The 27,751-nt window shown below is 45.5% G+C and overlaps 1 protein-coding gene across 1 annotated transcript in view; it reads left to right on the top strand.

The window, feature by feature from the left end:
• The window catches only part of LOC134910906 (uncharacterized), a 111,829-nt gene that overhangs the window by 59,086 nt on the left and 24,992 nt on the right, over positions 1–27,751 (top strand). The window contains exons 3-4 of the mRNA XM_063919293.1: positions 2,020–2,184; positions 5,091–5,260. Of these exons, the coding sequence (XP_063775363.1) occupies positions 2,020–2,184; positions 5,091–5,260 (335 nt within the window). The remainder of the gene's footprint in view (positions 1–2,019; positions 2,185–5,090; positions 5,261–27,751) is intronic.

Genomic DNA, 27,751 nt, shown 5'->3' with positions numbered 1-27,751 from the left:
TATATATTTTTTTTACGGGGTACAAGTAGCTTCATTTATTTTGAAATCTCATAGTTTTGATGCAAGATGAAGTGGCCTGGTGGGAGGGCTGTTTTGCTGGGATGCAGCAGGTTGTGGGTTGGAGTCCCCGGTGTGACAGTATATTGAAATGTGTTATTTAATGAGGGGTATTGTGGCTGAATGGCGGCAAGCTCTCGGGTTGAGTGCATGAATGTGGTATAAAGAGGATTTGTGACCAAATCCATTTTATTGCAGTGTTCTATAAATATGTATGTATAGCATGGATTTTCTCTGGGATCAATTATGTAATGCACCTTATGTCCTTATTGGAAAAATATGGGGAGGCACCAATTCTCTTTCTGGTACAGGGCACAAGGTCGGACTGGCCTACCGGGGTATGTTCCCTTATACTGCATAGGACTATGGGCCCAGCCCATGCACTCTCTTACACTTAGCCGGGCCTCTGTGGTGGTTGGCCACACCTCCACTATAACCTGGCCACACCCTTATGCATGGGCCCCTACCCCTGCATTACCCTGGTGGGCCCTTCTTGCCCCAGTCCGACACTGACAGGGCACCAAAAAGTCTAGTTACAGCTCTGGATGGGGTGTATGAAAGTTTCTATTTCTACTAATGCAAAGCACTGCAGGCAGTATTAATGAAATTAACATCAGGGACAGTAATATATATAGAACAATGTAATGTTCCATGTTAAGCAGTACATGTAAACATTGGGCCTAATCCAGGTCCCAATGCTATAGTGGCACATGCCAATGTTCAGTACTTTGCGCATGCACTGGATATGTATTGTGCATGTGCAGTATGAGTCTGTGACTTCGATCACAGTACGGCACCGGACTGTCAGTGATTGACAGTCTGATGCCATGTGGGGGTGAGGAGGGTGCAACGACGGCCTCCGCTTTTAAAAATGGAGCTGTGTTGGCGACATTATGGGGGAGGGATGAGTCCAGGATCTCCATCAAAGGACAGAAATTTCATGGGCTCGTTATGCGACTGGTGTGCACGACGCCATGGATCATGCAGCTGGCTGATGGTGTCACAGATGCTTTGATGCTGCTTCTCAGCACGCTGCTCGGCTCACTAATGCCAGCGGGAGCTATGATGCATCCTACTGCAAGACCTTATTAGTACGATCACTGTTGCTTCCATGTAAGCAGCAGCAATAGCAACTCACACCACATCTGAATCAGGCCACAAAGTACTGAACAGTGAGCTGTTACCTCTCTTCTCCAAATACTAGCTTCTGGCCAATCAGGTGCAAACTGTTTATTACACATCCATAGATGCACCTCTATGTTCATAGTATACCCTTTATTTAAGATGAACTATTCATGTTTTCATTTGCTAGCAAATGTACAGTCTAAATTTGCTAGCAAATGACATACTTTTGCCTTTAAATGTCATTAGAAAAGTGTGTATGGTTTTATCTAACGCTACACTACAAATATTGTGTCACAAGGTGTAAAAACAGATGCCATGAAGTAAGAAGTACACTACCTTAGCCTTTTGTAATTAATGTTAATAATATGAACAAAATATGACATATTATAAAGTTTGACACACACAGTACCATATGGCTTTGTTGTAAGTAAAAACAAATATCAAAAATACAGAAACAGAGCCCTCCCCACCAGAGATAATTCTTTACGTTTTACAAATATCCTGAAACATCTAGGTGACCCGTTTATGTCTCATTTAGATTTCCCTTTTTTTTTCTTTTGCAGCCCCAAAATATTACAACTATATGACAATGTTTATGAAGTCTAAAAATGTTTATTTATTTGTGCCACAGTGATCTTTTAACATGTATGTTGGTGATTTATCAATCCTGATTGCACATTTTCTGGTAGACACATTTCTGGACAGATGGTGGACTCCATTCCTTTTAGCATTTTGTTAGTAAACACTGAACATCAAAGCAAGAGACTCTTGTATTTTATATGTGTTGAAATCAGGACGGTTGACTATGGTTAAGTATACTGTATTTGTTTTGGTCAGGTCACCCAAGTACTGTGACGGAAGCTAAAGATCCAACCAATCAAAAAGGATCACCAGACAATGTAGCTTCATTAAAAACAACCATGATTTCTACCTCAATCCTTCTGACTCTCCTCTTGCTGCTACTTATTGGCCTTGCCATCTTTCTGGTGTGGCACAAACAAAGTAAGTATTCAGAATATTAACTTTTGTTTAATAAAAAGGAAATAGATCAGACCCGCTTGTATACTTTGTATTGTAACTGAATAGGAAATATACCTAGTCACAGGTTTTTAAACATTATACTGAAATAAAATGTGTTTTCCCCTTATTTGAAAAGGTACAAAGCCAAATAGTAGAGCACCCAGTATTATAAACAGAGCAGTTTCTATGCAAACTGGATCACAGCAATCTCCCTTCTGCAGTCTTTTCTCAGCAGATTAACGTTTGTCTCACGGGGTTTGTATAGCAAACATAATAGTTGTCAATAGGCAAATAATGTCAGCCTGGGATCAATGCCAAGTAATGATGGGCTGCCCTGTACTGTGCAGTTAGAGATGTGTGTGCGCTCATTCTAGCCAGTGCCAGTTTAAAGTATTTCTCAGCATGTATTAATATAACTCTCCTCTCATTTCCTTATCTCTCTCTGACACTGCCCCTCTTCTGTCTGTCTGCCAATTAACCATCTTCCTCATGTGTCTGTCACTGCCGGCATGTTACCCACCTGTTAGAAGCACTGAGGATTGGAGTCTTTTATAATAAAGTAGGAGTATTCAATCAGATGTATTAAGCCTGGAGAAGTGATACAGCAGTGATAAGTGGAAGGTGATAACGCACCAGCCAATCAGCTCCAATATGCACATTTACATATTGGAGCTGATTGGCTAGTGCGTTATCACCTTGCACTTATCACTGCTTTATCACTTCTCCAGGCTTAATACATCTGCTATTGTGCGGTAACATCATCAAGTGGCTTCTATTGTAATGTGAGAGGTTTTTATGTTTGTCGGGATGCTTGTCACCTAGCAACAGCAGGTGGGTATAGGCAGCAAGCCTCCCAACGATCGGCTGCCATCAGGAAATGTAATCAATTTAAACTGCTTCCCTGCCGACACTGACACTGAACCTGCCCAGCAGGCTAGGCTGTGCACAGATCACATGCACACTAGCAGCTAGGTGGGGCTACTGGTCACTGAATCAGAACAGGAGATGGAGGGCGCTGTGTCAGGTGCTGTGACTCCCTGACCATACTTGCCTACCTTTAAAATTGTCCTCCCCAGAAGAAGCCCGGGGAGGACAAGCAGGTGGGCTTTGATGGGAGTGGGGCCTGGAGCTTTCACGTCATTAGGCCCCGCTCACTCGTGACAAAATACAGCGATTCGCGCTAATTTGAATAGGGGTTGGGGCCTCAATGATGGGATTAACATAGAATCACATCACTAGGCCCCGCCCCCTCCACACGGACCTGGATTCCTGTAACTGTTCTGCCCACTTTACTAGGAAGTGGGCAGAATGCGGCAGGGATGCCCAATCTTGCAGGGAGGCAAGGGACTACTCAAAAAATCGTGAGTCCCCCACAGGATCTGGGAGAGTTGGCAAGTAAGCAATAGACCATAAAAGCCATCTAAAAAGGAGATTGGAAGTATCTTTTCCTTCTTTCTCCTCAATTAATTAATAAAAGGGGAAAAAATCCTAAAAATATCTGTAGCTGACAGGCAGATTTGTGCCTCAGGCTCAGATCATTTTGACTTTTGACTCCCCAGACTCAGATAATTTTGACTCCGTGTCTCAGGCAGGGAGGTTGAATTTAGGAATTTCTTCTGGTGAAATTAAATCCAAAAGTAACAAATCCCAGACCACACTCTCCTGACCATAGCAAGGTAGTCCACAAGTAGTGGGCTGGGAGTCAGTGGATGTAGTCCGTTCAGCTCAGCGGCATAACTATAAAATAGGTGCATCCATGCCCAAAAAGTTTCACCCCCCCCCCCCCTTCCATGGTACCTGCTCGCTGTCAGAGGTTCTGCTCATTGTCAGTGGATACTTTCATCTGCCGCCGCCAAAGGTCTACGGACCTGTTGTGCAATCCTCTATTAAAAATATCTCTCCCAAAATGGCCCCACCTCCTCTAGCATCTTTAATAACTGTCTCCTCTGAGGCAGCGGCCATTTTGGGAGGGACAGCAGGTCCAGGCAGTGGCATAGCAATAGCCCCCGCACACCCCCAGCACTCACAAGCCACCGTGTGGTCTTCGGGACTACTGCTACACCACTGGTTCCGTTTCCTCTTCCAAACGAGGAGAATGGAGCATCATTAGGTTGGATATAGTAGCCCTAGCAGGTAAAACACCAACACCACTAAGCTGTACTCCACATGCTGGACCTTGTCAGAAAATTCTGACGTATATAAGCTCACTTGCCTTTCAAAGTGGGTTCTCCACAGTCATGCAGGTTTTATTTGATAAACAGTAGCTGCATTATTATCCCCAGATAGACAGTAGAGCCTTTCTCTGAATGCCTTACTGGGGGATAAGGTCACTCCTGACACTAATGATAAGACCTTATGAAAATTCCTTTTTTATATGTCTGTATAAGGCTGAAAGAGAAGGTGAGTCCATCTAATCTATTGAGTCACAAGAAGCTTCTGACTTTGCTTTGCTCAAGGTAGTCATTAGAGAAATCCTCACTTTAATTACATTACTAATTTATGCAGGGCTCCTTGGCTTGCTAGGACCTGGCTCTCAGTTCTTGTTTCCAAATTTTTCTGATAAACATTTAGATAGTCCTGAGTTTATTAATGAGGTCTGTTCCCATTCTAAAGCTAGAAAGTTCTTTGCTGACCTCAAGCCAAAAATTCATAAAAGGAAGCCATGTATCCAGGGGGAGTTGAACAGCCATAGCCGTGGGCCCAACCCAAAACTCCCTCTGCCTCTTGGACCCGTCTAGACAGAGGAAGGGTGGCCAGTGAGTACTCCTTCTACCCATATAACTCTGTCACATTGCTTTCACAAATGGGCCCTGATTACATCAGGCGCACATTTTTTGAATACTAATCAGTTTAGCGTAAATCTGTCTTTAATCACTTTTCCTCATCAGAAGCCATGTACATAAAAGATCTGCAGTCTGCATTTAGATTCGCAGTACAGACGGCTTTACTGCAAGGCAAAATAGAACTCACAGACCCTGCCAGAAAGGGTCTGTTCACCCAGTGTAAATGTAAATGCTCTGGACAGTTTTCTGAAACAAAAAATGTTCTGTATGGAAGGGTTGGAGGATCTTCCATTTCTTTTTAAGAGATTGTTACTGCATTGAGATAGATCCCCAAGATGCTTTCTACTCTATTCCCATTCATCCGAACCACAGATGTCTGTTTATAAGGAGAGACCAGCTGCATCAGTGGATGGTGATGATGTTTGCTTCATGAACATCCCATATTTCTTCTAGAGATGAGCGGGTTCGGTTTCTCTGAATCCGAACCCGCACGAACTTCATGTTTTTTTCACGGGTCCGAGCAGACTCGGATCCTCCCGCCTTGCTCGGTTAACCCGAGCGCGCCCGAACGTCATCATGACGCTGTCGGATTCTCGCGAGACTCGGATTCTATATAAGGAGCCGCGCGTCGCCGCCATTTTCACACGTGCATTGAGATTGATAGGGAGAGGACGTGGCTGGCGTCCTCTCCATTTAGATTAGGGTTGAGAGAGAGAGAGAGAGATTGACCTGAGGCTGTGATACTGTAGAAGAGAGTGCAGAGATTAGTGACTGACGACCACAGTGACCACCAGACAGTGCAGTTGTTTGTTTTATTTAATATATCCGTTCTCTGCCTTAAAAAAAACGATACACACAGTGACTCAGTCACATACCATATCTGTGTGCACTGCTCAGCCCAGTGTGCTGCATCAATGTATATATATATCTGACTGTGCTCAGCTCACACAGCTTATAATTGTGGGGGAGACTGGGGAGCACTGCAGTGCCAGTTATAGGTTATAGCAGGAGCCAGGAGTACATAATATTATATTAAAATTAAACAGTGCACACTTTTGCTGCAGGAGTGCCACTGCCAGTGTGACTAGTGACCAGTGACCTGACCACCAGTATATATAATATTAGTAGTATACTATCTCTTTATCAACCAGTCTATATTAGCAGCAGACACAGTACAGTGCGGTAGTTCACGGCTGTGGCTACCTCTGTGTCGGCACTCGGCAGCCCGTCCATAATTGTATATACCACCTAACCGTGGTTTTTTTTTCTTTCTTTATAGTCATACTAGTTACGAGTATACTATCTCTTTATCAACCAGTCTATATTAGCAGCAGACACAGTACAGTGCGGTAGTTCACGGCTGTGGCTACCTCTGTGTCGGCACTCGGCAGCCCGTCCATAATTGTATATACCACCTAACCGTGGTTTTTTTTTCTTTCTTTATACATACATACTAGTTACGAGTATACTATCTCTTTATCAACCAGTCTATATTAGCAGCAGACACAGTACAGTGCGGTAGTTCACGGCTGTGGCTACCTCTGTGTCGGCACTCGGCAGCCCGTCCATAATTGTATATACCACCTAACCGTGGTTTTTTTTCCTTTCTTTATACATACATACTAGTTACGAGTATACTATCTCTTTATCAACCAGTCTATATATTAGCAGCAGACACAGTACAGTGCGGTAGTTCACGGCTGTGGCTACCTCTGTGTCGGCACTCGGCAGCCCGTCCATAATTGTATATACCACCTAACCGTGGTTTTTTTTCTTTCTTTATACATACATACTAGTTACGAGTATACTATCTCTTTATCAACCAGTCTATATATTAGCAGCAGACACAGTACAGTGCGGTAGTTCACGGCTGTGGCTACCTCTGTGTCGGCACTCGGCAGCCCGTCCATAATTGTATATACCACCTAACCATGTTTTTTTTTTCTTTCTTTATACATACATACTAGTTACGAGTATACTATCTCTTTATCAACCAGTCTATATTAGCAGCAGACACAGTACAGTGCGGTAGTTCACGGCTGTGGCTACCTCTGTGTCGGCACTCGGCAGCCCGTCCATAATTGTATATACCACCTAACCGTGGTTTTTTTTTCTTTCTTTATACATACATACTAGTTACGAGTATACTATCTCTTTATCAACCAGTCTATATATTAGCAGCAGACACAGTACAGTGCGGTAGTTCACGGCTGTGGCTACCTCTGTGTCGGCACTCGGCAGCCCGTCCATAATTGTATATACCACCTAACCGTGTTTTTTTTTTCTTTCTTTATAGTCATACTAGTTACGAGTGTACTATCTCTTTATCAACCAGTCTATATTAGCAGCAGACACAGTACAGTGCGGTAGTTCACGGCTGTGGCTACCTCTGTGTCGGCACTCGGCAGCCCGTCCATAATTGTATATACCACCTAACCGTGGTTTTTTTTTCTTTCTTTATACATACATACTAGTTACGAGTATACTATCTCTTTATCAACCAGTCTATATATTAGCAGCAGACACAGTACAGTGCGGTAGTTCACGGCTGTGGCTACCTCTGTGTCGGCACTCGGCAGCCCGTCCATAATTGTATATACCACCTAACCGTGGTTTTTTTTTCTTTCTATATAGTCATACTAGTTACGAGTATACTATCTCTTTATCAACCAGTCTATATTAGCAGCAGACACAGTACAGTGCGGTAGTTCACGGCTGTGGCTACCTCTGTGTCGGCACTCGGCAGCCCGTCCATAATTGTATATACCACCTAACCGTGTTTTTTTTTTCTTTCTTTATACATACATACTAGTTACGAGTATACTATCTCTTTATCAACCAGTCTATATTAGCAGCAGACACAGTACAGTGCGGTAGTTCACGGCTGTGGCTACCTCTGTGTCGGCACTCGGCAGCCCGTCCATAATTGTATATACCACCTAACCGTGGTTTTTTTTTCTTTCTTTATACATACATACTAGTTACGAGTATACTATCTCTTTATCAACCAGTCTATATATTAGCAGCAGACACAGTACAGTGCGGTAGTTCACGGCTGTGGCTACCTCTGTGTCGGCACTCGGCAGCCCGTCCATAATTGTATATACCACCTAACCGTGGTTTTTTTTTCTTTCTTTATACATACATACTAGTTACGAGTATACTATCTCTTTATCAACCAGTCTATATATTAGCAGCAGACACAGTACAGTGCGGTAGTTCACGGCTGTGGCTACCTCTGTGTCGGCACTCGGCAGCCCGTCCATAATTGTATATACCACCTAACCGTGGTTTTTTTTTCTTTCTTTATACATACATACTAGTTACGAGTATACTATCTCTTTATCAACCAGTCTATATATTAGCAGCAGACACAGTACAGTGCGGTAGTTCACGGCTGTGGCTACCTCTGTGTCGGCACTCGGCAGCCCGTCCATAATTGTATATACCACCTAACCGTGGTTTTTTTTCTTTCTTTATACATACATACTAGTTACGAGTATACTATCTCTTTATCAACCAGTCTATATATTAGCAGCAGACACAGTACAGTGCGGTAGTTCACGGCTGTGGCTACCTCTGTGTCGGCACTCGGCAGCCCGTCCATAATTGTATATACCACCTAACCGTGGTTTTTTTTTCTTTCTTTATACATACATACTAGTTACGAGTATACTATCTCTTTATCAACCAGTCTATATATTAGCAGCAGACACAGTACAGTGCGGTAGTTCACGGCTGTGGCTACCTCTGTGTCGGCACTCGGCAGCCCGTCCATAATTGTATATACCACCTAACCGTGGTTTTTTTTTCTTTCTTTATACATACATACTAGTTACGAGTATACTATCTCTTTATCAACCAGTCTATATTAGCAGCAGACACAGTACAGTGCGGTAGTTCACGGCTGTGGCTACCTCTGTGTCGGCACTCGGCAGCCCGTCCATAATTGTATATACCACCTAACCGTGGTTTTTTTTCCTATCTTTATACATACATACTAGTTACGAGTATACTATCTCTTTATCAACCAGTCTATATATTAGCAGCAGACACAGTACAGTGCGGTAGTTCACGGCTGTGGCTACCTCTGTGTCGGCACTCGGCAGCCCGTCCATAATTGTATATACCACCTAACCGTGGTTTTTTTTTCTTTCTTTATACATACATACTAGTTACGAGTATACTATCTCTTTATCAACCAGTCTATATATTAGCAGCAGACACAGTACAGTGCGGTAGTTCACGGCTGTGGCTACCTCTGTGTCGGCACTCGGCAGCCCGTCCATAATTGTATATACCACCTAACCGTGGTTTTTTTTTCTTTCTTTATACATACATACTAGTTACGAGTATACTATCTCTTTATCAACCAGTCTATATTAGCAGCAGACACAGTACAGTGCGGTAGTTCACGGCTGTGGCTACCTCTGTGTCGGCACTCGGCAGCCCGTCCATAATTGTATATACCACCTAACCGTGGTTTTTTTTTCTTTCTTTATACATACATACTAGTTACGAGTATACTATCTCTTTATCAACCAGTCTATATTAGCAGCAGACACAGTACAGTGCGGTAGTTCACGGCTGTGGCTACCTCTGTGTCGGCACTCGGCAGCCCGTCCATAATTGTATATACCACCTAACCGTGGTTTTTTTTTCTTTCTTTATACATACATACTAGTTACGAGTATACTATCTCTTTATCAACCAGTCTATATATTAGCAGCAGACACAGTACAGTGCGGTAGTTCACGGCTGTGGCTACCTCTGTGTCGGCACTCGGCAGCCCGTCCATAATTGTATATACCACCTAACCGTGGTTTTTTTTTCTTTCTTTATAGTCATACTAGTTACGAGTATACTATCTCTTTATCAACCAGTCTATATTAGCAGCAGACACAGTACAGTGCGGTAGTTCACGGCTGTGGCTACCTCTGTGTCGGCACTCGGCAGCCCGTCCATAATTGTATATACCACCTAACCGTGGTTTTTTTTTCTTTCTTTATACATACATACTAGTTACGAGTATACTATCTCTTTATCAACCAGTCTATATATTAGCAGCAGACACAGTACAGTGCGGTAGTTCACGGCTGTGGCTACCTCTGTGTCGGCACTCGGCAGCCCGTCCATAATTGTATATACCACCTAACCGTGGTTTTTTTTTCTTTCTATATAGTCATACTAGTTACGAGTATACTATCTCTTTATCAACCAGTCTATATTAGCAGCAGACACAGTACAGTGCGGTAGTTCACGGCTGTGGCTACCTCTGTGTCGGCACTCGGCAGCCCGTCCATAATTGTATATACCACCTAACCGTGGTTTTTTTTTCTTTCTTTATACATACATACTAGTTACGAGTATACTATCTCTTTATCAACCAGTCTATATTAGCAGCAGACACAGTACAGTGCGGTAGTTCACGGCTGTGGCTACCTCTGTGTCGGCACTCGGCAGCCCGTCCATAATTGTATATACCACCTAACCGTGGTTTTTTTTTCTTTCTTTATACATACATACTAGTTACGAGTATACTATCTCTTTATCAACCAGTCTATATATTAGCAGCAGACACAGTACAGTGCGGTAGTTCACGGCTGTGGCTACCTCTGTGTCGGCACTCGGCAGCCCGTCCATAATTGTATATACCACCTAACCGTGGTTTTTTTTTCTTTCTTTATACATACATACTAGTTACGAGTATACTATCTCTTTATCAACCAGTCTATATATTAGCAGCAGACACAGTACAGTGCGGTAGTTCACGGCTGTGGCTACCTCTGTGTCGGCACTCGGCAGCCCGTCCATAATTGTATATGCCACCTAACCGTGGTTTTTTTTTCTTTCTTTATACATACATACTAGTTACGAGTATACTATCTCTTTATCAACCAGTCTATATATTAGCAGCAGACACAGTACAGTGCGGTAGTTCACGGCTGTGGCTACCTCTGTGTCGGCACTCGGCAGCCCGTCCATAATTGTATATACCACCTAACCGTGGTTTTTTTTTCTTTCTTTCTTTCTTTATACATACATACTAGTTACGAGTATACTATCTCTTTATCAACCAGTCTATATATTAGCAGCAGACACAGTACAGTGCGGTAGTTCACGGCTGTGGCTACCTCTGTGTCGGCACTCGGCAGCCCGTCCATAATTGTATATGCCACCTAACCGTGGTTTTTTTTTCTTTCTTTATACATACATACTAGTTACGAGTATACTATCTCTTTATCAACCAGTCTATATATTAGCAGCAGACACAGTACAGTGCGGTAGTTCACGGCTGTGGCTACCTCTGTGTCGGCACTCGGCAGCCCGTCCATAATTGTATATACCACCTAACCGTGGTTTTTTTTTCTTTCTTTATACATACATACTAGTTACGAGTATACTATCTCTTTATCAACCAGTCTATATATTAGCAGCAGACACAGTACAGTGCGGTAGTTCACGGCAGTGGCTACCTCTGTGTCGGCACTCGGCAGCCCGTCCATAATTGTATATACCACCTAACCGTGGTTTTTTTTTCTTTCTTTATACATACATACTAGTTACGAGTATACTATCTCTTTATCAACCAGTCTATATTAGCAGCAGACACAGTACAGTGCGGTAGTTCACGGCTGTGGCTACCTCTGTGTCGGCACTCGGCAGCCCGTCCATAATTGTATATACCACCTAACCGTGGTTTTTTTTTCTTTCTTTATACATACATACTAGTTACGAGTATACTATCTCTTTATCAACCAGTCTATATATTAGCAGCAGACACAGTACAGTGCGGTAGTTCACGGCTGTGGCTACCTCTGTGTCGGCACTCGGCAGCCCGTCCATAATTGTATATACCACCTAACCGTGGTTTTTTTTTCTTTCTTTATACATACATACTAGTTACGAGTATACTATCTCTTTATCAACCAGTCTATATATTAGCAGCAGACACAGTACAGTGCGGTAGTTCACGGCTGTGGCTACCTCTGTGTCGGCACTCGGCAGCCCGTCCATAATTGTATACTAGTTTCCAATCCATCCATCTCCATTGTTTACCTGAGGTGCCTTTTAGTTGTGCCTATTAAAATATGGAGAACAAAAATGTTGAGGTTCCAAAATTAGGGAAAGATCAAGATCCACTTCCACCTCGTGCTGAAGCTGCTGCCACTAGTCATGGCCGAGACGATGAAATGCCAGCAACGTCGTCTGCCAAGGCCGATGCCCAATGTCATAGTACAGAGCATGTCAAATCCAAAACACCAAATATCAGTAAAAAAAGGACTCCAAAACCTAAAATAAAATTGTCGGAGGAGAAGCGTAAACTTGCCAATATGCCATTTACCACACAGAGTGGCAAGGAACGGCTGAGGCCCTGGCCTATGTTCATGGCTAGTGGTTCAGCTTCACATGAGGATGGAAGCACTCAGCCTCTCGCTAGAAAAATGAAAAGACTAAAGCTGGCAAAAGCAGTAGCACCGCAAAGAACTGTGCGTTCTTCGAAATCCCAAATCCACAAGGAGAGTCCGACTCCAATTGTGTCGGTTGCGATGCCTGACCTTCCCAACACTGGACGTGAAGAGCATGCGCCTTCCACCATTTGCACGCCCCCTGCAAGTGATGGAAGGAGCACCCGCAGTCCAGTTCCTGATAGTCAGATTGAAGATGTCAGTGTTGAAGTACACCAGGATGAGGAGGATATGGGTGTTGCTGGCGCTGGGGAGGAAATTGACCAGGAGGATTCTGATGGTGAGGTGGTTTGTTTAAGTCAGGCACCCGGGGAGACACCTGTTGTCCGTGGTAGGAATATGGCCGTTGACATGCCTGGTGAAAATACCAAAAAAATCAGCTCTTCGGTGTGGAAGTATTTCACCAGAAATGCGGACAACAGGTATCAAGCCGTGTGTTCCCTTTGTCAAGCTGTAATAAGTAGGGGTAAGGACGTTAACCACCTCGGAACATCCTCCCTTATACGTCACCTGCAGCGCATTCATAATAAGTCAGTGACAAGTTCAAAAACTTTGGGTGACAGCGGAAGCAGTCCACTGACCAGTAAATCCCTTCCTCTTGTAACCAAGCTCACGCAAACCACCCCACCAACTCCCTCAGTGTCAATTTCCTCCTTCCCCTGGAATGCCAATAGTCCTGCAGGCAATGTCACTGGCAATTCTGACGAGTCCTCTCCTGCCTGGGATTCCTCCGATGCATCCTTGCGTGTAACGCCTACTGCTGCTGGCGCTGCTGTTGTTGCTGCTGGGAGTCGATGGTCATCCCAGAGGGGAAGTCGTAAGCCCACTTGTACTACTTCCAGTAAGCAATTGACTGTTCAACAGTCCTTTGCGAGGAAGATGAAATATCACAGCAGTCATCCTGCTGCAAAGCGGATAACTGAGGCCTTGACAACTATGTTGGTGTTAGACGTGCGTCCGGTATCCGCCGTTAGTTCACAGGGAACTAGACAATTTATTGAGGCAGTGTGCCCCCGTTACCAATTACCATCTAGGTTCCACTTCTCTAGGCAGGCGATACCGAGAATGTACACGGACGTCAGAAAAAGACTCACCAGAGTCCTAAAAAATGCAGTTGTACCCAATGTCCACTTAACCACGGACATGTGGACAAGTGGAGCAGGGCAGGGTCAGGACTATATGACTGTGACAGCCCACTGGGTAGATGTATGGACTCCCGCCGCAAGAACAGCAGCGGCGGCACCAGTAGCAGCATCTCGCAAACGCCAACTCTTTCCTAGGCAGGCTACGCTTTGTATCACCGCTTTCCAGAATACGCACACAGCTGAAAACCTCTTACGGCAACTGAGGAAGATCATCGCGGAATGGCTTACCCCAATTGGACTCTCCTGTGGATTTGTGGCATCGGACAACGCCAGCAATATTGTGTGTGCATTAAATATGGGCAAATTCCAGCACGTCCCATGTTTTGCACATACCTTGAATTTGGTGGTGCAGAATTTTTTAAAAAACGACAGGGGCGTGCAAGAGATGCTGTCGGTGGCCAGAAGAATTGCGGGACACTTTCGGCGTACAGGCACCACGTACAGAAGACTGGAGCACCACCAAAAACTACTGAACCTGCCCTGCCATCATCTGAAGCAAGAAGTGGTAACGAGGTGGAATTCAACCCTCTATATGCTTCAGAGGTTGGAGGAGCAGCAAAAGGCCATTCAAGCCTATACAATTGAGCACGATATAGTAGGTGGAATGCACCTGTCTCAAGCGCAGTGGAGAATGATTTCAACGTTGTGCAAGGTTCTGATGCCCTTTGAACTTGCCACACGTGAAGTCAGTTCAGACACTGCCAGCCTGAGTCAGGTCATTCCCCTCATCAGGCTTTTGCAGAAGAAGCTGGAGACATTGAAGGAGGAGCTAACACGGAGCGATTCCGCTAGGCATGTGGGACTTGTGGATGGAGCCCTTAATTCGCTTAACAAGGATTCACGGGTGGTCAATCTGTTGAAATCAGAGCACTACATTTTGGCCACCGTGCTCGATCCTAGATTTAAAGCCTACGTTGGATCTCTCTTTCCGGCAGACACAAGTCTGCTGGGGTTGAAAGACCTGCTGGTGACAAAATTGTCAAGTCAAGCGGAACGCGACCTGTCAACATCTCCTCCTTCACATTCTCCCGCAACTGGGGGTGCGAGGAAAAGGCTCAGAATTCCGAGCCCACCCGCTGGCGGTGATGCAGGGCAGTCTGGAGCGACTGCTGATGCTGACATCTGGTCCGGACTGAAGGACCTGACAACGATTACGGACATGTCGTCTACTGTCACTGCATATGATTCTCTCAACATTGATAGAATGGTGGAGGATTATATGAGTGACCGCATCCAAGTAGGCACGTCACACAGTCCGTACTTATACTGGCAGGAAAAAGAGGCAATTTGGAGGCCCTTGCACAAACTGGCTTTATTCTACCTAAGTTGCCCTCCCACAAGTGTGTACTCCGAAAGAGTGTTTAGTGCCGCCGCTCACCTTGTCAGCAATCGGCGTACGAGGTTACATCCAGAAAATGTGGAGAAGATGATGTTCATTAAAATGAATTATAATCAATTCCTCCGCGGAGACATTGACCAGCAGCAATTGCCTCCACAAAGTACACAGGGAGCTGAGATGGTGGATTCCAGTGGGGACGAATTGATAATCTGTGAGGAGGGGGATGTACACGGTGATATATCGGAGGGTGATGATGAGGTGGACATCTTGCCTCTGTAGAGCCAGTTTGTGCAAGGAGAGATTAATTGCTTCTTTTTTGGGGGGGGTCCAAACCAACCCGTCATATCAGTCACAGTCGTGTCGCAGACCCTGTCACTGAAATGATGGGTTGGTTAAAGTGTGCATGTCCTGTTTTGTTTATACAACATAAGGGTGGGTGGGAGGGCCCAAGGACAATTCCATCTTGCACCTCTTTTTTCTTTTCTTTTTCTTTGCGTCATGTGCTGTTTGGGGAGGGTTTTTTGGAAGGGACATCCTGCGTGACACTGCAGTGCCACTCCTAGATGGGCCCGGTGTTTGTGTCGGCCACTAGGGTCGCTTATCTTACTCACACAGCTACCTCATTGCGCCTCTTTTTTTCTTTGCGTCATGTGCTGTTTGGGGAGGGTTTTTTGGAAGGGACATCCTGCGTGACACTGCAGTGACACTCCTAGATGGGCCCGGTGTTTGTGTCGGCCACTAGGGTCGCTTATCTTACTCACACAGCTACCTCATTGCGCCTCTTTTTTTCTTTGCGTCATGTGCTGTTTGGGGAGGGTTTTTTGGAAGGGACATCCTGCGTGACACTGCAGTGCCACTCCTAGATGGGCCCGGTGTTTGTGTCGGCCACTAGGGTCGCTAATCTTACTCACACAGCTACCTCATTGCGCCTCTTTTTTTCTTTGCGTCATGTGCTGTTTGGGGAGGGTTTTTTGGAAGGGCCATCCTGCATGACACTGCAGTGCCACTCCTAGATGGGCCCGGTGTTTGTGTCGGCCACTAGGGTCGCTTATCTTACTCACACAGCGACCTCGGTGCAAATTTTAGGACTAAAAATAATATTGTGAGGTGTGAGGTATTCAGAATAGACTGAAAATGAGTGGAAATTATGGTTTTTGAGGTTAATAATACTTTGGGATCAAAATGACCGCCAAATTCTATGATTTAAGCTGTTTTTTAGGTTTTTTGGAAAAAAACACCCGAATCCAAAACACACCCGAATCCGACAAAAAAAATTCGGTGAGGTTTTGCCAAAACGCGGTCGAACCCAAAACACGGCCGCGGAACCGAACCCAAAACCAAAACACAAAACCCAAAAAATTTCCGGCGCTCATCTCTAATTTCTTCACCAGACTAATGACTTTGGCCATATGCCACCTTCTTACTTATTTTAGACTTACTAGCACTTTAACCTCTCACTAGTGTGATGACTTGGGGCAGTTACTGTGCTGACTTGGGGGATCCCGTGCCCAGGACTTGAACCTTAGTGTCAGGGACCCACCAGATAAGGTCATCTGATTGCATTTGGTGGGCTATATTTTGGTTCAAAAATTATGCTAAGCACCTCAGTTTTGGTCTATGTTAGATTGCAGAGTTTATATTTCTGATTAGCCGTGCTTAGTACTATAGAGTGTACATTTGCATTTTTTTTGTATGGAACTACAAGTCGCAGCATGACAGCACCTTTTATTATGTTTGAAATTAGAATGTACAGTCCAAGGTTCCCCCCTCACATATCCCCCCTTCATTAGCCAGACACAGTTTGCATAGTCTACAGTATGTAGACAATATCCTTTTAGTAAGCTCTGACATAGACCCTCATTCCGAGTTGATCGCTAGCTGCCGTTGTTCGCAGCGCAGCGACCAGGCAAAAAAATTGTCAATTCTGCGCATGCGTATGGGGTGCACTGCGCACGCACGTTGTACTTTCACAAAAGCCGATGCAGTTTTACACAAGCTCTAGCGACGCTTTTCAGTCGCACTGCTGGCTGCAGAGTGATTGACAGGAAGTGTATGTTTCTGGGTGGTAACTGACCATTTCGGGGTGTGTGTGAAAAAACGCAGGCATGCCTGAAAAAAACGCAGAAGTGGCTGTAAAAACGTAGGCGTGGCTGGCCGAACGCAGGGCGTGTTTGTGACGTCAATACAGGAACTAAATAGTCTGAAGTGATTGCAAGCTAGGAGTAGGTCTCGAGCTACTCTGAAACGGCACAATCTTTTTTTGTAGCAGCGCTGCGAACCTTTCGTTCGCACTTCTGCTAAGCTAAGATACACTCCCAGAGGGTGGCGGCTTAGCGTTTGCACGGCTGATAAAAGCAGCTAGCAAGCGAACAACTCAGAATGAGGGCCATAGATACTCTGAGAGCACACCAAAACAAAACTCTGTCTCTCTGGTAGAATTAGGGTTTACTATCAACTACCCAAGGCCAATTCTTACTCTGTCCGCTCAGATTCAGTTTCATTCCCTTTTACTCAGCACTTTTACAAATAAATGGAAAGAATTCCCTTTCTGTCTTTTTATGCGGGCCGTCAATAGCCCTCCAGCACCTGGCTGCAGTTCTGGGAAAGATGGTAGCCCTTTCCGTAGGGTATTTCCATGTGCTTCTTCTTTGCAGAGGTCCTCAAAGATTCCTCATTTGCATAGGCGTGCGCAGCTAATTTTATTAGGGGGTGCACCGCAGGAGGGGCGTGTCTAGCACCACCTTTTGGGCGTGTCTAGCACCGCCTTTTGGGCATGTCTAGCACCGCCCAGGGACATGTCTAGCAGTATTTTACATTCTCTCAGTAAAATCACATGGCTTAATTTAATTTCTCCCTAGTTCCTAATAATAAAGTAGATATAATACACTCCAGAGAAATATAATGATACATAATAGTGCGACCACCGGCCGGAACTGACTGTCCGGTAAGGCATAACCTTGAGTCCTAGCTGCCGCTGCCTATCGCTGCTTACACTTCCCCAACCTATCCCTGACCCAGAGGCAGAACTAGAGGGTTGTGCGCCTAGGTGCATATGCACCCCTCACCTCTTGCACCCCGTAAGCACCTACACCCTAAGTTTGAGTGGGACATTCTGAAAAATACAGGAGATATAGGGGGCCGAACATTTGAGTTTTAATATAACACAAGTACAGTTTAAAATATACACATGTGCCATCACAGCCACATCTGCCTCTTTCTATGCCATAAGACTCCTCCTCTGTAAGACAACAGCATTTGTCACACATGTCCCCATGCTCACCAGCTACTGACAGTAGTGCCCATTATTCACATTGTGCCACACAGTATGAGCCAAAATTCACATTACGCCACACGGTATAAGACGAAATCCACATTACGCAACACAGTATGATCCAAATTCACCTTAAGCCATACAGTATGAGACGAAATTCCTTTTATGCCACATGGTATGAGCCAAAATTCACATTATGCCACACGGTATGAGCCGAAATGCACATTATGTCACACGGTGTGAGCCAAAATTCACATTATGCTACACGGTATGAGCCGAAATTGATATTATGCCACATGGTATGAGCCAAAATTCACATTTTGCCACACAGTATGAGCCGAAATTCATATTATGCCACACAGTATGAGCCAAATTCACATTATGCCACACAGTATGAGCCAAAATTCACATTATGCCACACGGTATGAGCCAAAATTCATATCATGCGACACAGTATGAGCCAAAATCACATTATGCCAAAGGTATGAGACACATTCATATTATGCCACACGGTATGAGCCATATTCTCATTATGCCACACGGAATGAGCTGAAATTCATATTATGCAATACAGTATGAGCCAAATTCACATTATGCCCCACATTATGAGCCAAATTCACATTATGCCACACTGTATTAGCCGAAATTCATATTATGCCACACAGTATGAGCCAAATTCACATTATGCCACACACTATGAGCCAAAATTCATATTATGCCACACAGTATGAGCCAAAATCACATTATTCCACACGGTATGAGCCACATTCTCATTATGCCACACAGTATGAGCCGAAATTCACATTATGTCACATGGTATGAGCCGAACTTCATATTATGCCACATGGTATGAGCAAAAATTCACATTATGCCACACAGTATGAGCCGAAATTCATATTATGACACACAGTAGGCATAATGGTAGACAGTGGTAGAAGTAAATGACTGCAGGTCAGGTGGCACCTCGACCCCCGAGAGAGAAAGGGGGAGAGAGAGAGAGACCCCCCCAGAAGAGAGGGGTGAGGGAAAAGGAGAGAGGGAGAGAAAAGGAGGAAGAAAGAGGGGGGATAGGATACGGAGAAGGAGAGAGACAGAGGGGCCCATTTATCAAAACATTTTTCCGGCTACGTCCCCGAAAAACACCTGTTTTGGGGGGTTAGCCGCAAGTATTGTTTCCCTGGTATGTATAAAGGAGGGATCACAGCAGGTATCGGAGATACCTACAGTGATCCCTCCATTTCCACCCGCAGCCTCATCCCCCATAGATTTCTATGGGGGGATGCAATGCTGCCCAATGTACCAATTTCCAGAATGCAAAGCATGCCCAATGTACAGTATTAATATCGGGAATTCGCATTCCCGATATTGTTCCCTGCAGCTACTGCAATATTTGACTGCAGTAGCTCATTGTAGCCTACAGATCGGGGAGAGTAGATCCGGCTGGATTCCCCGAGAACCTTCTGCTAGAAATGCCTCAGTGCATCGCGGTCACCCGAAGGGATCGCATATTGTAATGCGATCCTGGGCGGTAAGATCCCGTCCAGATCACATTCAATATGTAATCCATGATAAATGGGCCCCATAGAAAGAGAGGGAGGGAGAGAGAGAGGAGAGAGACATATCTCTATATGGATATCTAGGTGGAGGGAGAGAGGGAGAGTGGGGGAGAGAGGGGGAGGGAAGAGAGGGAAAGATAGGGAGAGAGGGGGGACGAGAGAGGGGAAGGGAAAGATATTTATATTATTTATAAGCAGTTTCTTATATAGCGCAGCATTTTACATTGCGCATTCAATTAGATAGGGAGAGAGAGAGATTTAATGTGAATGGAAATATAGTGAAAATATTCTGGCACTTACCACACTGTCTCTGTGTCACTTGCCTCATGAGTGGGGAGGGTACCCACAGCTGCTGTGTGGAATTGGCAGTCTTGCAGTCTGTGCATGGTTGCCTCCTCCTGCGGCTCTTCTGTAAGGGGCCCTACTCATTTGACGATGCGCCGCCGAGGTGCCCGACGGCCGAAACGGGCAACGAGCGACCCGGCGGCGGGGGGGCAGTGACGGGGGGAGTGAAGTTTTTTCACTCCCCCCGTCACGCGGCTGCATTGAAGTGCAGGCAAATATGGACGAGATCGTCCATATTGGCCTGCATGCACAGCCGACGGGGGACCAGCGATGAACGAGCGCAGGACCGCGCATCGTTCATCGCTGGAGCCTCCACACTGAAAGATATGAACGAGTTCTCGTTCATTTATGAACGAGATCGTTCATATCTTTCAGAAAATCGGCCAGTGTGTAGGGCCTATAACTGTTCCAGCCGGGAGCAGTGTTACTAATGCTCCTCATGGATCATGTATGGCTGCTACAGCAGAGATAGAACGGGGCGGGGGTCAGAACCTCGGGGCCCCTCAGAACACGGGTGTACTCTTTGCACCCCTATTTTTTCGGGTCTGCTGATACACATAAACACATACACACACTCTAATTAGAGATGAGCGGGTTCGGTTCCTCGGAAACCGAACCCGCCCGAACTTCAGTTTTTTTTACACGGGTCCGAGCGACTCGGATCTTCCCGCCTTGCTCGGTTAACCCGAGCGCGCCCGAACGTCATCATCTCGCTGTCGGATTCTCGCGAGGCTCGGATTCTATCGCGAGACTCGGATTCTATATAAGGAGCCGCGCGTCGCCGCCATTTTCACACGTGCATTGAGATTGATAGGGAGAGGACGTGGCTGGCGTCCTCTCCGTTTATAGAGAGTGAGACTACTAGAGTAGAGAGAGACACAGTATATTTACTTTAGTAATTTTGGGGAGCATTAGGAGGAGTACTACTACTTGCTGAAGTGATAGTGTGACTGTATATCTGACTTGTGGGGGAGACAGTGGGGAGCAGTTAGAGTCTGAGAGCAGGAGTACATATTTTAACGTACAGTGCACACTTTTGCTGGCACTCTGCTGCCAGAGTGCCACACTGCCATTGTGACCACACTGACCACCAGTATATATTGTGATTGTCTGCTTAGGAGTACTACTTGCAAGTTGCTGATAGTGTGACCAGTGACCTGACCACCAGTTTAATTAATCACCACCAGTTTAATATATATATATATATATATATATATATAATTGTATATAATATATATATAATTGTATATGTATACCACCTACCCGTGTTTTTTTTTTTCTTTCTTCTTGATACATACTACTATAGTAGCTTACTGTAGCAGTCTGCGGTGCTGCTGAGCTGACAGTGTCCAGCAGGTCCGTCATCAGTCATTACATAATAAATATATATACCTGTCCGGCTGCAGTACTAGTGATATTATATATATATATATATATTAATTTCATCTCATTATCATCCAGTCTATATTAGCAGCAGACACAGTACGGTAGTCCACGGCTGTAGCTACCTCTGTGTCGGCAGTCGCTGGTCCATCCATAATTGTATACCACCTACCCGTGTTTTTTTTTTTCTCTTTCTTCTTGATACATACTACTATAGTAGCTTACTGTAGCAGTCTGCGGTGCTGCTGAGCTGACAGTGTCCAGCAGGTCCGTCATCAGTCATTACATAATAAATATATATACCTGTCCGGCTGCAGTACTAGTGATATTATATATATATATATATATATATATATTAATTTCATCTCATTAACATCCAGTCTATATTAGCAGCAGACACAGTACGGTAGTCCACGGCTGTAGCTACCTCTGTGTCGGCAGTCGCTGGTCCATCCATAATTGTATACCACCTGTGTTTTTTTTTTTCTTTCTTCTTGATACATACTACTATAGTAGCTTACTGTAGCAGTCTGCGGTGCTGCTGAGCTGACAGTGTCCAGCAGGTCCGTCATCAGTCATTACATAATAAATAAATATACCTGTCCGGCTGCAGTACTAGTGATATTATATATATATATATATTAATTTCATCTCATTAACATCCAGTCTATATTAGCAGCAGACACAGTACGGTAGTCCACGGCTGTAGCTACCTCTGTGTCGGCAGTCGCTGGTCCATCCATAATTGTATACCACCTACCCGTGTTTTTTTTTCTTTCTTTCTTCTTGATACATACTACTATAGTAGCTTACTGTAGCAGTCTGCGGTGCTGCTGAGCTGGCAGTGTCCAGCAGGTCCGTCATCAGTCATTACATAATAAATATATATACCTGTCCGGCTGCAGTACTAGTGATATTATATATATATATATTAATTTCATCTCATTATCATCCAGTCTATATTAGCAGCAGACACAGTACGGTAGTCCACGGCTGTAGCTACCTCTGTGTCGGCAGTCGCTGGTCCATCCATAATTGTATACCACCTACCCGTGTTTTTTTTCTTTCTTTCTTCTTGATACATACTACTATAGTAGCTTACTGTAGCAGTCTGCGGTGCTGCTGAGCTGACAGTGTCCAGCAGGTCCGTCATCAGTCATTACATAATAAATATATATACCTGTCCGGCTGCAGTACTAGTGATATTATATATATATATATATATATATATATATTAATTTCATCTCATTATCATCCAGTCTATATTAGCAGCAGACACAGTACGGTAGTCCACGGCTGTAGCTACCTCTGTGTCGGCAGTCGCTGGTCCATCCATAATTGTATACCACCTACCCTTGTTTTTTTTTTTTTTCTTTCTTCTTGATACATACTACTATAGTAGCTTACTGTAGCAGTCTGCGGTGCTGCTGAGCTGACAGTGTTCAGCAGATCCGTCATCAGTCATTACATAATAAATATATATACCTGTGCGGCTGCAGTACTAGTGATATATATATATATATATATATATATATATATTAATTTCATCTCATTATCATCCAGTCTATATTAGCAGCAGACACAGTACGGTAGTCCACGGCTGTAGCTACCTCTGTGTCGGCAGTCGCTCGTCCATCCATAAGTATACTAGTATCCATCCATCTCCATTGTTTACCTGAGGTGCCTTTTAGTTGTGCCTATTAAAATATGGAGAACAAAAATGTTGAGGTTCCAAAATTAGCGAAAGATCAAGATCCACTTCCACCTTGTGCTGAAGCTGCTGCCACTAGTCATGGCCGAGACGATGAAATGCCAGCAACGTCGTCTGCCAAGGCCGATGCCCAATGTCATAGTACAGAGCATGTAAAATCCAAAACACCAAATATCAGTAAAAAAGAGGACTCCAAAATCTAAAATAAAATTGTCGGAGGAGAAGCGTAAACTTGCCAATATGCCATTTACCACACGGAGTGGCAAGGAACGGCTGAGGCCCTGGCCTATGTTCATGGCTAGTGGTTCAGCTTCACATGAGGATGGAAGCACTCAGCCTCTCGCTAGAAAAATGAAAAGACTCAAGCTGGCAAAAGCACCGCAAAGAACTGTGCGTTCTTCGAAATCCCAAATCCACAAGGAGAGTCCAATTGTGTCGGTTGCGATGCCTGACCTTCCCAACACTGGACGTGAAGAGCATGCGCCTTCCACCATTTGCACGCCCCCTGCAAGTGCTGGAAGGAGCACCTGCAGTCCAGTTCCTGATAGTCAGATTGAAGATGTCAGTGTTGAAGTACACCAGGATGAGGAGGATATCGGTGTTGCTGGCGCTGGGGAGGAAATTGACAAGGAGGATTCTGATGGTGAGGTGGTTTGTTTAAGTCAGGCACCCGGGGAGACACCTGTTGTCCGTGGGAGGAATAGGGCCGTTGACATGCCTGGTGAAAATACCAAAAAAATCAGCTCTTCGGTGTGGAAGTATTTCAACAGAAATGCGGACAACATTTGTCAAGCCGTGTGTTGCCTTTGTCAAGCTGTAATAAGTAGGGGTAAGGACGTTAACCACCTCGGAACATCCTCCCTTATACGTCACCTGCAGCGCATTCATAATAAGTCAGTGACAAGTTCAAAAACTTTGGGCGACAGCGGAAGCAGTCCACTGACCAGTAAATCCCTTCCTCTTGTAACCAAGCTCACGCAAACCACCCCACCAACTCCCTCAGTGTCAATTTCCTCCTTCCCCAGGAATGCCAATAGTCCTGCAGGCCATGTCACTGGCAATTCTGACGAGTCCTCTCCTGCCTGGGATTCCTCCGATGCATCCTTGCGTGTAACGCCTACTGCTGCTGGCGCTGCTGTTGTTGCTGCTGGGAGTCGATGGTCATCCCAGAGGGGAAGTCGTAAGCCCACTTTTACTACTTCCACCAAGCAATTGACTGTCCAACAGTCCTTTGCGAGGAAGATGAAATATCACAGCAGTCATCCTGTTGCAAAGCGGATAACTGAGGCCTTGACAACTATGTTGGTGTTAGACGTGCGTCCGGTATCCGCCGTTAGTTCACAGGGAACTAGACAATTTCTTGAGGTAGTGTGCCCCCGTTACCAAATACCATCTAGGTTCCACTTCTCTAGGCAGGCGATACCGAGAATGTACACGGACGTCAGAAAAAGACTCACCAGTGTCCTAAAAAATGCAGTTGTACCCAATGTCCACTTAACCACGGACATGTGGACAAGTGGAGCAGGGCAGGGTCAGGACTATATGACTGTGACAGCCCACTGGGTAGATGTATGGACTCCCGCCGCAAGAACAGCAGCGGCGGCACCAGTAGCAGCATCTCGCAAACGCCAACTCTTTCCTAGGCAGGCTACGCTTTGTATCACCGGTTTCCAGAATACGCACACAGCTGAAAACCTCTTACGGCAACTGAGGAAGATCATCGCGGAATGGCTTACCCCAATTGGACTATCCTGTGGATTTGTGGCATCGGACAACGCCAGCAATATTGTGTGTGCATTAAATATGGGCAAATTCCAGCACGTCCCATGTTTTGCACATACCTTGAATTTGGTGGTGCAGAATTTTTAAAAAAACGACAGGGGCGTGCAAGAGATGCTGTCGGTGGCCAGAAGAATTGCGGGACACTTTCGGCGTACAGGCACCACGTACAGAAGACTGGAGCACCACCAAAAACGCCTGAACCTGCCATCATCTGAAGCAAGAAGTGGTAACGAGGTGGAATTCAACCCTCTATATGCTTCAGAGGTTGGAGGAGCAGCAAAAAGCCATTCAAGCCTATACAATTGAGCACGATATAGGAGGTGGAATGTACCTGTCTCAAGCGCAGTGGAGAATGATTTCAACGTTGTGCAAGGTTCTGCAACCTTTTGAACTTGCCACACGTGAAGTCAGTTCAGACACTGCCAGCCTGAGTCAGGTCATTCCCCTCATCAGGCTTTTGCAGAAGAAGCTGGAGGCATTGAAGGAGGAGCTAAAAGGGAGCGATTCCGCTAGGCATGTGGGACTTGTGGATGGAGCCCTTAATTCGCTTAACAAGGATTCACGGGTGGTCAATCTGTTGAAATCAGAGCACTACATTTTGGCCACCGTGCTCGATCCTAGATTTAAAACCTACCTTGGATCTCTCTTTCCGGCAGACACAAGTCTGCTGGGGTTCAAAGACCTGCTGGTGACAAAATTGTCAAGTCAAGCGGAACGCGACCTGTCAACATCTCCTCCTTCACAATCTCCCGCAACTGGGGGTGCGAGGAAAAGGCTCAGAATTCCGAGCCCACTCGCTGGCGGTGATGCAGGGCAGTCTGGAGCGACTGCTGATGCTGACATCTGGTCCGGACTGAAGGACCTGACAACGATTACGGACATGTCGTCTACTGTCACTGCATATGATTCTGTCACCATTGAAAGAATGGTGGAGGATTATATGAGTGACCGCATCCAAGTAGGCACGTCAGACAGTCCGTACTTATACTGGCAGGAAAAAGAGGCAATTTGGAGGCCCTTGCACAAACTGGCTTTATTCTACCTAAGTTGCCCTCCCACAAGTGTGTACTCCGAAAGAGTGTTTAGTGCCGCCGCTCACCTTGTCAGCAATCGGCGTACGAGGTTACTTCCAGAAAATGTGGAGAAGATGATGTTCATTAAAATGAATTATAATCAATTCCTCCGTGGAGACATTGACCAGCAGCAATTGCCTCCACAAAGTACACAGGGAGCTGAGATGGTGGATTCCAGTGGGGACGAATTGATAATCTGTGAGGAGCGGGATGTACACGGTGATATATCGGAGGATGATGATGAGGTGGACATCTTGCCTCTGTAGAGCCAGTTTGTGCAAGGAGAGATTAATTGCTTCTTTTTCGGTGGGGGTCCAAACCAACCCGTCATTTCAGTCACAGTCATGTGGCAGACCCTGTCACTGAAATGATGGGTTGGTTAAAGTGTGCATGTCCTGTTTATACAACATAAGGGTGGGTGGGAGGGCCCAAGGACAATTCCATCTTGCACCTCTTTTTTCTTTCATTTTTATTTGCGTCATGTGCTGTTTGGGGAGTGTTTTTTGGAAGGGCCATCCTGCGTGACACTGCAGTGCCACTCCTAGATGGGCCAGGTGTTTGTGTCGGCCACTAGGGTCGCTTATCTTACTCACACAGCTACCTCATTGCGCCTCTTTTTTTCTTCTTTGCGTCATGTGCTGTTTGGGGAGTGTTTTTTGGAAGGGCCATCCTGCGTGACACTGCAGTGCCACTCCTAGATGGGCCAGGTGTTTGTGTCGGCCACTAGGGTCGCTTATCTTACTCACACAGCTACCTCATTGCGCCTCTTTTTTTCTTCTTTGCGTCATGTGCTGTTTGGGGAGTGTTTTTTGGAAGGGCCATCCTGCGTGACACTGCAGTGCCACTCCTAGATGGGCCAGGTGTTTGTGTCGGCCACTAGGGTCGCTTAGCTTACTCACACAGCTACCTCATTGCGCCTCTTTTTTTCTTCTTTGCGTCATGTGCTGTTTGGGGAGTGTTTTTTGGAAGGGCCATCCTGCGTGACACTGCAGTGCCACTCCTAGATGGGCCAGGTGTTTGTGTCGGCCACTAGGGTCGCTTAGCTTACTCACACAGCTACCTCATTGCGCCTCTTTTTTTCTTCTTTGCGTCATGTGCTGTTTGGGGAGTGTTTTTTGGAAGGGCCATCCTGCGTGACACTGCAGTGCCACTCCTAGATGGGCCAGGTGTTTGTGTCGGCCACTAGGGTCGCTTAGCTTACTCACACAGCTACCTCATTGCGCCTCTTTTTTTCTTCTTTGCGTCATGTGCTGTTTGGGGAGTGTTTTTTGGAAGGGCCATCCTGCGTGACACTGCAGTGCCACTCCTAGATGGGCCAGGTGTTTGTGTCGGCCACTAGGGTCGCTTATCTTACTCACACAGCTACCTCATTGCGCCTCTTTTTTTCTTCTTTGCATCATGTGCTGTTTGGGGAGTGTTTTTTGGAAGGGCCATCCTGCGTGACACTGCAGTGCCACTCCTAGATGGGCCAGGTGTTTGTGTCGGCCACTAGGGTCGCTTATCTTACTCACACAGCTACCTCATTGCGCCTCTTTTTTTCTTCTTTGCGTCATGTGCTGTTTGGGGAGTGTTTTTTGGAAGGGCCATCCTGCGTGACACTGCAGTGCCACTCCTAGATGGGCCAGGTGTTTGTGTCGGCCACTAGGGTCGCTTAGCTTAGTCATCCAGCGACCTCGGTGCAAATTTTAGGAC

This window comes from Pseudophryne corroboree, chromosome 4 (genome assembly GCF_028390025.1).
Source record: "Pseudophryne corroboree isolate aPseCor3 chromosome 4, aPseCor3.hap2, whole genome shotgun sequence".
Classification (NCBI taxonomy): domain Eukaryota; kingdom Metazoa; phylum Chordata; class Amphibia; order Anura; family Myobatrachidae; genus Pseudophryne; species Pseudophryne corroboree.
This window is presented reverse-complemented; position numbering and strand designations above follow the sequence as displayed.